A 10,801-nucleotide genomic window follows, 5' to 3' on the forward strand; every position below is an offset into this window, starting at 1 on the left:
ATTCAATATCTGTATAATAAGCCATATTTACTTATAGTCTATGGGCTACTCAGAAAAAAAACCCAGATGTTTCATTGGCTCTGATGAAACAAAACTTCAAATAATTGCTGTGAAATCAGATTTGCTCCCGTCCCCCTGTCCTATTGTCTTTGGGATTTCTATTGCTCAATCAGCCAAGCAGATTTATACACAAGGACCCAAAACGCTGCTTATTTAAACTCACTAATTATATATTGACAACATTATTACAGCCGGGCAAGATGAGATTTAACTTATATGTATGATGTTTATAAAGTTCCTAAAATAAAGGCTACTGATAGCAAACCCAGTGATAATCTAGTTATCATGAGTTGATGTCATCTCTAAACTATATTATTGTAAAAGTCTTTTTTTTTAAATTTGGTTATTGGATGAATGAGGAAAATTGATGTTCACAAAGTATACATTTGAACTATTTGACGTACCTCTTTTCATTTCCATGTTTTTTTTCTCTTAAGATTAATAAAGTTAAGTCATTTCCATTTTTTCCCCCAAAAGCCACATGAAGCAGACATTTCACTATTTGCTTCCAAACACAGATGGATCAGTAAGTAACTAATTACCCCTTAGCAAGTCACCTTACAGTGAGCGAGAGATCACATTCTGGTTCTGTTTTTCTCCAAGTAGTCTTTGGATCAACTGAATCAGAATATGTGAGAGGAAAGAGGAAAAAAAAGAGAGAGAGAGAGGGAAGGAAGGAAGAAAAGGGGGGATAGAGGGAAGGAGGAAGACAAAGAAAGGGTATTTTATTGTAGCTACTCTTATCTGGGAGGGCAGATCTGGGTCTACGTTATTCAAATGAGCTTTAATTAGTCAGAAGGTGGCAAAAATGGCACATGGATCATCAGACAGTGGGTAAGAGATGTAGGCGGGACATGTCAGAAATTAAAGACAAATTTAATTGATATTACAGTGTTGCCTATAGTCATACCAGACTGGGTGATACTACTTCTAATCAACGTGCTCACCATCGTCACAGCTATTGTTTATCAAGTGCGTAGGCATCTGCTAATGAGCGAAAGATGACCATGTTGTACGCGTATTACTTAATCCTTCCAATAAGCACTGAGTAGATAGCTTTTTAAGAGAGATGGGTAAACTGAGGCTTAGGCTTAGGTCAAAGAACTTACCGAAGGTGACACAGTTAGTGTGGAGTACGGGACTTCGAACTTAGGTCATTGTGTTTCTCAAGTTCCATGGCTGATTGTCAACTGCAGATAAGAGGAATTTCTACAACCGCTTTCACTGTCCGATGTATAGGAACCGCGCACTCACTTTTTTCCTCCGTCCACACGGAGTGAGTAGTGGGTTCGAATCACCAAAATCTACTAATGGATGAAATGCTCATAGTATAGTCAGCTCTGGTGGTTTTAACAATCTCAAAAAGCAGGGATGGGATGACTGGCGTTATAAAGCCGTAACGCGTGTTTCTAGAAAGGAAAAGGCAACTAAGCCTCGTTTTCAGGCATTTCATTGCATGTGCTTTGGCTACTCTGTCACTGCTTCTGGCTGTTGTCTTTTAAAAGTATTTCTTTGCATGGATCTCTTTACTTCATGATCTCCCATTGTGTCTGCCTTTTTGAAATCGCGGCTTGGAAGCAATTTAATCTTAACCGATTTTAAAAACAAGGTCACATCTTAATGTGAATACTTTAAAATTAACCCCGCTTGCTGACATGATGTGAAATAGCTCAGCAATGTTCCCATGACCTGTTTTTATGCCTTTTGATATTTCATATGATCTCCAATCAGTTGGACAGATTGCAGCTGGAGCTGTGGAACCTGGCTGCCGCTGCCACTATGACACCGAGTCTGGTGTTAGCAGCACAGAAGAGGAGAAGCACTCGGGGAAGCCGGAGATTGACGCAGGTGCAGGTAAGGGCACGTCACTACCTCGGGAAGACCTTTAGAAATCCTCTGCAAAAGACAGCCCCGTTTCCATCTTCCATCTTCCCACCCTTGTTTCCTCCTCCTTCCACCTTTATTTTCTTTTCAGCTAATGACTTTGATGGCAGAAGGTGCCTGAGAGGCCTTAAGGGGAGCTTTGAAGCTGACATCAGATATGAATGTTATTATTCTTTTTTGAATATATTAATGCCTAGATTGGAGGAAAAAAAGGGACTTTAGAATATAAAAGAAATAAATAAAAAAAAAAAGAAAAAAAAAAAGAATATAAAAGAAATATTGATGGGGATTTTCAGATCAGTCTCACCTCATCGGCGGCCACCCAGTTAGTTGAGTACGTGGGAGGATCCGCCTACCTGACCCCCTGGAGACAGGGAGAGCCAAGGCACATTTCACAATGGTTTATTTGAACTCATTATTATTATTTTTTAAAATTAGGGAAGAATTCACTGCCATCAGCATATGACCTGGCTCTTGGTGATGAGTATTCCAGCTGCAAGATTGCCAGTTAAGAGTGACTCAGCAGACCATGACTCACACACATCGGGTCCAACACCCTGTGTTCTATAAATCAGGTCTCCCCATATTTAGTAGAGGGATTTTTAAAACTGCCCTGATTTAAATATATGTGTGTGTATATGGGGGGGGGGTATTCATTTTGTTCTTCATATGGTCGCATTACCCCTACCTCTAATTTTTAATGACAGTCATTAAGCGCTGTGAGGTATTTGAGATTTTACCCTGTTTTCAAGCAAACAAGGTTGCCATCCACAGTTTCATAGTCTGAGCAGAAGACACAAGACTCCTGGGTCAGAGAAAAAGGACTTGTTGTTACAATAAATAGAAGCCAGAATCTATGCACTTAGGTTGGCTCCCTGAGCTCGAGCTCCCCCTGGGCAGTGTGGAGAGGGCCCGGTGGCATTTGAACGTGAAGTAGACAGACGAGTTATGGGAGGGGGAGCCTGACTGCTTAGGGAATCCAAATCTTCTGTGGTGAGCGTTCCACCGGAGGAGCTCCAGTGTACCTCCCGAACATTCTGCAATGCCCTCATAGTAGTTGTTACTGACGAAATCTGATTCAATCAAGAACATATCATTTATGGTAAACAGCAGAAGGGAGGTATGGAAGAAAGACTTGCTAGGGCCTTCTATGTGCCAGGGACCGTGCGAAGCATTTTGTGGTTTACTATCACAAGGATTGTGTGAGTCAAGCATTTCTGTCCCCATTTTACCGATAAAAGAATGAAGGCTCAGAGAGGTATTGTTTCCCAAGTTCAGCCAGCTCCATCTGACTCCCTAAGTACACACTCACTTCACCAAAGCAAATTGCCTCCAGTTGTGAATATCACTTGCTGCTTTTTAAAATTTTTATTAATTAATTAATTAATTAATTAATTTGAGAGAGAGAGAGAGAGGGAGGGAGTGAGGGAGCATGAGTAGGGGTAGGGGCAGAGGGAGAGGGAGAAGCAGACTCTACTGAGCAGGGAGCCTGCTGCAGGACTCGATCCCAGGACCCTGAGATCAAGACCTGAGGGAAGGCAGATGCCCAGCTGACTGAGCTACCCAGGCACCCCTCGCTTGCTGTCTTAGATTCATTTCCTGCCTGCAAAAGCCCATAGTTACGATAAAAAAAAAATGTCATGTTTCATACTCATACTTCTGAGAAAGGTTCCATTACTCCTCCCCCTTACTTCAGGAACGTCTGACTCCCCCGTGGCGTGTGTGTTCCTAGAATAGCTCAGCTGGACGCCACTGGCCCCTTCTCTCCTAGAATTTAGGCACAGTACATTATTATATGGTGGGTAGGCAGTTTTATTCCCCCATTTTCCTTAATGTTCTTTAATTAATCCATAAATTTAAGGGCCAGCTTAGCAAAACAGAGGACTTTATTTAAATGTTTTTCATAACTGACTTTTTAATATACTTTTATGCAGGAATTTGAATAGCAACACATATACTATTAAAGAGACTTGACACTGCTTTAATTTAATTTTGTTTTAAACCCAGTAATAATCCGTAATGAGATACTGTGGACCGATGAAGTGAAATATGAATAATGAAGTAAAATTCTTTCAGGTGAATTGGCTACATGTTCCCTGAATGAACATTTGGCCCTACCTTTCCCTCTGGCAGCTTGTAGGAACAATTTAGTAAATAACTGCTGTGATATGCAGAGGACCACGTATAAAAGTCAACACCCACCTTATTGATAGGCCTGAAATTTCTGTTACCTCTTTGGAAGAAGTCATCAAAAGTTACCTTCCAAGTATATTTGTTAGGGGAAATGGAATATCAGCTATTACTGCCTTACTTCACAAACGGTTTATTGTGATAGCTGGCAAAAGACCAAGGGGATGCAACAAAGGGCAGTTGTAGTTTGTGGGAGGAGGGGAAATGCAGTGAGGAGACGGTCCTGGACGGGGTATCAGGACAGGGGGGGACGTAAGACCGGGGCTTTACATTTCTGGTAGGTCCTTGGTAATGAGGCAGACGGTGAGGCTGGCCAAAAAGATGGGCAATAAAAAATACGAGGAAGACACATTTGCCTACTGGATAAATTTCCATAATTTGGAGGTTGGCACACTGGTACGGTAACGCCTAGCGTCTTCGATAAGTGAGAAAGATTCAATTGATAGGGAAATTATTAAGACGGCCAGTTTAGGAGTTCCTATCTCCCTAAGTATTATTCTCCAGTTGGAAAAGCTAAGTGCTTTGGGTATTTGACATGACATCCTTTTACTTATTTTGCACAGGTCACTTCACCGGAAATGCATGTATTTGTTAAATAATAAGAAATGCATTTGAAGCTTGAAGAAACATATTGAGCTTAGATTTATTAAAGTACGGTGGCTAGGACACCCAGATTTGCCAGGGAATTAGAGATGAGAACTTAGGAAATACTTCAAGAAGGTTATTTATGTTGAAATTTGTCCCAGACTACAAAGTCCTGTCTTGTTCTGTGATCCTGTTTTGCCAAAGGCAAAAACGGTTTCTGAACACAGACCGGAGGTATCCTGACCTGGGATACAAATTGGTGTCTTTCGTGAAAAGTCTTACCTTGAGCTACGAAGTTATTTGATGACTAAATCTAGGTAGAGCAGCTTTACCATGTGGGAGTAATGGGTCGGGTAATAATCAGCTCCCACCGCATTGTGAGTGCGCGGCTGACTGCGCCCACAGGTGCGAGCAGCACAGGCTGAGGCCGCACACACTGCGATGCTATAGGGCGCGGCGATTTCTAAGAAGATGAAACACTGGGTCTTTTTATTACATAATTTTTTTTCTGCAAGTCCTAATATTTCAAATGAAAGTAGGCAGTGTGTGTGTGTGTGAGAGAGAGAGAGAGAGAGAGAGAGGGAGAGAGAGAGAGAAAGGGGGGGAATGGTGTGGAGATTTTGTTTCTGAGGGTTCTGATGTTCAGTTTTCCTTTAATAGGCGTCCTTTAAATTGAGGGCCCCTCTTTTCATCACGAAGGCCGTTATTGAACCATGAACCATGGAGGCGATGGCGTCAGAGTCGAGGCCTTGCTGGGTGTATAGCATCAGCAGCTTGATAGCGCACGTGCCCCACAGGGGGTTACACAGAGCATCCCCCCCCCTCCCCGCGGGCTTTGGCCTAAGTAACCCCGCTTTCCGACCTCATTTTGTAGCACCCGACAGGACTTTCGGGTTGGAGGCCGGGGCGCCGCTGCACTCAAGCACCGGGGCCGCCGAGGCAGGTGCATGGGACGCGTCCCCGCGGGGGAAGGAAGCAGCGGCCAAAGAAGAGGCGCTGGCGCCGCGCAGGGATGCTCACCGGGATGCTCACCGGGATGCGCACCGGGATGCCGATGGGACCGCGACGCAAGAGGAGGAGGATGCAGCACTGCGGGGGGGAGCAGGGGTCGGGGAGGCCCTCCGGGGGGCGCAGAAGCCCCCGGCCGCTGCGGGGGGACAGCGGGCGGAGGGAAGGGCCAGCCCTCGGGGCCCAGCACCTGCGGCCGGAGCAGCAGAGGATCCCAGGCCGGCTACAGTGGAGCTAGGCCCCGGGGGAGAAGGGGCTGCCGGAGCCCCCCGCGGAGGTGCGGGGGGAGGGGAGGCTCCCCAAGAGCCGGCCTTGCGGCCCCCGGAGCTGCAGACGCAGGAGGGGGAGGCTGAGGCCGGGCTTGCAGCGCGGGAGCCCCGGGGGGCTGGGACCGCGGGCGCGGAGGAACCGGGGGCGGCGGGGCGCGCGGGGGCTGGGCGGCCAGCGGCTCCGGGGGCGAGCGGGGGACCGGCCAGCGGCACCTCCGCCCCGCAAGGCGCCCCCAGGGCAGCTGCCCGCCCGGGCCCCGACCTCCCGGGAGCGCGCGGGCTTGACGGGGAGGAGCAGGGGTCCGGGGAGGAAGCGAGGCCTGGGGAAGAGGCGCCAGGCTCCCCGAGGGACACGGAGCGGGACGCCGAGGGCCGAGCCCCCGCGGGGCCCCCGGGAGGCGGCGCGGGGAGGGGAGGGCCGGCGGCCGCGAGCGCAGGGGCGCCTGCAGGGGCGCGGCCGCGGGACGGAGGGGAGACGCCCAGCGAAGCGGGGGGCGCGCGGCGCCGGGGCAGAGCGGAGCTGCTTCCCGGGGGGCCCGAGGCCGACCCGGGGCAGGACCCCGACCCGGAGCGCGCGGCGGTGCCGGGAGCTCGGGCGGGAGCGGGACAGGCCCCGGGGCCCGAAGGAGCGGGGCTCAGCGCGGGGGCCCCACAGGGCGTCTCGGCGGGGGGCCCTACGGCGGCGGGGGGCAGGCTGAGCGGAGGCGCTCTGTCCGGGGCCCCGGGCCAGGACGCGGGGCGCGCTGCGACCACCGTGCTGGGCGCGGGGGGCCCGGAGCGCGGCGGGAGCCCCCGGGGAGGACTCCAGGCCGGAGGGCGGGCGGCAGGCCTGGCGGCACCCGAGACGCAGGCGGTGGCGGATTTGAAGCCAGCGGAGGGGCAGGCAGGGGCCAAGGAGGGCGCCTCCCCGCCGGGCGCGGCTGGCACGGACACCTGGCACGGAGGGGAGCAGCGGCCCGGGCGGCGGGCGGAGGGCGCGGGGGAGGGGGCGGAGGGGCCCGGCGGGGAGCGGGGGGCGGAGGAGGGCGCAGCGCCCCTTGGGGAGGAGGAGGGGGCGGGGGAGGAGGGCGCAGCGCCCCTTGGGGAGGAGGAGAGGGCGGGGGCGGAGGGCGCAGCGCCCCTTGGGGAGGAGGAGGGGACGGGGGAGGAGGGCGCAGCGCCCCTTGGGGAGGAGGAGAGGGCGGGGGAGGAGGGCGCAGCGCCCCTTGGGGAGGAGGAGGGGGCGGGGGAGGAGGGCGCAGCGCCCCTTGGGGAGGAGGAGAGGGCGGGGGAGGAGGGCGCAGCGCCCCTTGGGGAGGAGGAGGGGACGGGGGCGGAGGGCGCAGCGCCCCTTGGGGAGGAGGAGGGGGCGAGGGAGGAGAGCGCAGGGGCGGAGGGCACGGGGCCCGGCGGAGAGGAGGGGGCGGGGGCGCGGGCGGGGAGCGCCGGGCACCGCGGGGAGGAGGGGGCAGGGGTGAGGACACCCGACGCCAAAGGCTCAGAGCCCCGCGGGGAGGAGGGGTTGCGGGTGGGGGCCGCGGGGCAGGGCGGGGAGGAGGGGGCGGGGGGGCCGGAGCGCGGCGGGAGCAGCGCCCCTTGGGGAGGAGGGGGCGGAGGCGCGGGCACCGGATGCAGAGGGCGCAGCGCCCCTTGCAGCGGAGGGAACAGGGGCGGAGGGCGCGGGGCCCCTTGGGGAGGAGGGGGTGGGGGCGCGGGCTCCCGACGTTGAGGGCACAGCGCCCCTTGGGGCGGAGGGAGTAGGGACGGAGGGCGCGGGGCCCGACGGGGAGGAGGGGGAGGGGGCGGAGGGCGCAGCGCCCCTTGGGGAGGAGGGGGCGGGGGTTCGGGCACCGGACGCAGAGGGCGCAGCGCCCCTTGCAGCGGAGGGGACAGGGGTGGAGGGCTCAGCGCCCCTTGGGGCAGAGTGGGCGGGGGTGGAGGGGGCAGCACCCCTTGGGGCGGAGGGCGGGGGGCCCCGCGGGGAGGAGGAAGAGGGGAAGGGGGGCGTAGCGCCTCTTGAGGAGGAGAGGGCAGGGGTGGAGGGAACAGCGCCCCTTGAGGCGGAGGTCGGGGGGCCCGGCGGGGAGGAGGGGGAGGGGGCGGGGGGCTCAGCGCCCCTTGAGGAGGGGGCAGGGGCGGAGGGCGCGGGGCCTGGCGGGGAGGAGGGGGAGAGGGCGGAGGGTGCAGCGCCTCTTGGGGAGAAGAGGGCAGGGGTGGAGGGCGCAACGCCCCTTGGGGCGGAAGGGGAGGGGGCGGAGGGCACAGCGCCCCTTGGGGCGAAAGCGGAGGGGGAGGGGGCGGAGAGCGCAGCGCCTCTTGGGGCAGAGGGGGCGGGGGTGGAGGGCACAGCGCCTCTTGGGGCGGAGGCGGAGGGGGAGGGGGCAGAGGGCGCAGCACCTCTTGGGGCAGAGGGGGAGGGGGGCGGAGGGGGCAGCACCTCTTGGGGTGAAGGGGGCAGGGGTGGAGGGCGCAGCGCCCCTTAGGGCGGAGGGGCGGGGGGCCGGGCGGGGAGGAGGGGGAGGGGGCGGGGGGCGCGGGGTCCCTTGGGGCGGACGGGGCGGGGGTGGAGGGGGCAGCGCCCCTTGGGGCGGAGGGGGAGGGGGCAGGGGGCGCGGGGTCCCTTGGGGCGGACGGGGCGCGGGCTCCGGGCGCAGAGGGCGGGGGCCCCCCGCCGGACCCCCCGGAGCCGGGCGCGCAGGACCCCGGGGGCGCGGGCGCCGAAGCCCCGCGGGGGGCAGCGGCGGGGGGCGACGAGGGCAGCCCCGGGCCGGAGGCGGGCGCGCCCGAAGGCCTGGGCGGGGCGGCGGCCCCGGGGAGCCGGTCAGGACCGCGGAGAGCGGCAGCGCGGGGCCCGGGAGCGGCGAGGTCCGCGGGCTGCAGGGAGGACGCGAGGCAGCCGGGAGCGCGCCCCTGACGCCGGGCGGGGCTCAGAGCCCCAGGTGAGTGGGTGGCCGCTCCGAGCTCCAGGGCCCCCTGCCCCTGCCCACCCCACACCCCGACCCCCAGCTCCTCTCTGCAGAGGGGGAGTCCAGGTCCCCTTCGCGGCCTCCAGGCCAGGACGGGCCACAGGGACCACCCAGGCTCTGCCCGAAGTCATTTCCCTTTTAGTGGACGGCTCTGGCTGTTTGCCTGGAAGTGGGCTCTCTGCCCTCATTTCTGCAATGTCCGTGAAGCCTCATATATGCATACCTAAGATAAAATACGTTAAAATAGTAAAAAATACATACACATAAAAAATATCTGTAAAATATTGCAGAGGGTAACTAGGGGCCAACATTATTTTTAGCATTTCCTGTTTTCCTGCCATTTCCCCGATGCCCTCATAGGCTTAGTGCCCAATTTCTACTATCTTGCGTGATTTTACTCATCGTTCTATCCTTTTTTTTTTTTTTTTTTAAATTATTTTTCAGGATATTTGTAAGATGTCTTCTGGAAGACTTAGAGACTGGAGAAAGAGTCACCAAGCATCTCACTAGAACTTTAGATTTCCTCTGTTTTAAATCACTGCGCTTGTGTGAGCTGGCTGGACCTGTAGGACCCTCTGGGGGCAGCGGCTCCCAATGGGGGACTGTGAGGCTGTTGCTAGTCAACATAGCCAACCTGTCTCTACTCATATCAAATTGATAGTTTTCAAGTGTTTGACGTTTACCAAAGATCACCGAAAGGCTCAGCCCTCACACCTGGGGTTTGTTTAAAATCTTTTTTTAATTTATAATCAGATATTAGGCCCGGTTTCATATGTTTAGACTTTTATTTAAAGTCTGTGGCTTGGGGGTTTAATGACCTGGTTTATAAAAATGAGTTCTAGGGGATCCCTGGGTGGCGCAGCGGTTTGGCGCCTGCCTTTGGCCTAGGGTGCGATCCTGGAGACCCGGGATCGAATCCCACGTCGGGCTCCCGGTGCATGGAGCCTGCTTCTCTCTCTGCCTGTGTCTCTGCCTCTCTCTCTCTCTGTGACTGTCATAAATAAATAAAAAAAAAAAAAATTTTAAAAAATGAGTTCTAAAGGTCCTTCCGTGTACACTCGATGCTAAAGATTGCTGCAACCCTGTAAATGGTTCCAGAAAGGGATTCTATGGCACATAGAAATATTAGAAATATGTATTCATCTTATTTATGCCAGAGGAGTCAAGTGGCAGTCTTATTTCAAAATGGCCTTTGTTTTCTCCGTTTATTTCTGTAGTTTTGCTCTCTGAGGTTGTCATCAGTGTCTGTGGCACTTGGTCCCTGAGGGCCTTACTTATAGGTCCTTTCAAATGTAGATCAAAGTAGTAAATAATTTAGCCGACTGAAATGAGTCACAGTAATTATAGCAGGTAAACCTTGCACGTGGGCACATGCCCCGACGTTCTAGACTCTGGATTCTTTGGTTGATGTCATCTGGTGGAAAAGCAGCTTGGATTAAGTTAGTGTGCTGCTCACCTTCCCAAGTTCTGGTATTTCAGACTCGTGAACTAACCTTGCAGGGCGTTGTAACTCAACACTCAGAATCCCTTTCTAAATTACCTGTTGATATTATTACAAGTAGTTGTGCGTCAGCGTGCCCACTGGGGATTCTGATTCTTCTTTGGAAAATGTCTTTGTTCCTAGACCAGTACCCTAGAGGGCTCATATGTTTGGCCATCTTTTCTCCCAAGAGGAGGTGAAACAAAATTTCCTAAAGCAGTGACTCTCCAACTGGGCTACACATTAGACTTGGGAGGAGCATGGCATGAATGATTGGACCCCGGGCCCCGTCTCCCGCAGAGATTTGGATTTGATTAGCTTTAGATGAGTGTAGACATCAAGTGTTCTGGTTTTTGGGTTATTTTTGTTTGTTTTTAAAA

The 10,801-nt window shown here is 54.6% G+C and overlaps 1 protein-coding gene across 1 annotated transcript in view; it reads left to right on the top strand.

Moving 5' to 3' along the window:
* Positions 1–8,458, top strand: part of ERICH3 (glutamate rich 3) — a 97,961-nt gene extending 89,503 nt beyond the window's left edge. Inside the window, exons 13-15 of the mRNA XM_038538958.1 lie at positions 1,792–1,914; positions 5,594–6,932; positions 8,434–8,458. Coding sequence (XP_038394886.1) covers positions 1,792–1,914; positions 5,594–6,932; positions 8,434–8,458 — 1,487 coding nt within the window. The remainder of the gene's footprint in view (positions 1–1,791; positions 1,915–5,593; positions 6,933–8,433) is intronic.
* Positions 8,459–10,801: the final 2,343 nt, after the last annotated feature.

This window comes from Canis lupus, chromosome 6 (genome assembly GCF_011100685.1).
Source record: "Canis lupus familiaris isolate Mischka breed German Shepherd chromosome 6, alternate assembly UU_Cfam_GSD_1.0, whole genome shotgun sequence".
NCBI lineage: Eukaryota > Metazoa > Chordata > Mammalia > Carnivora > Canidae > Canis > Canis lupus.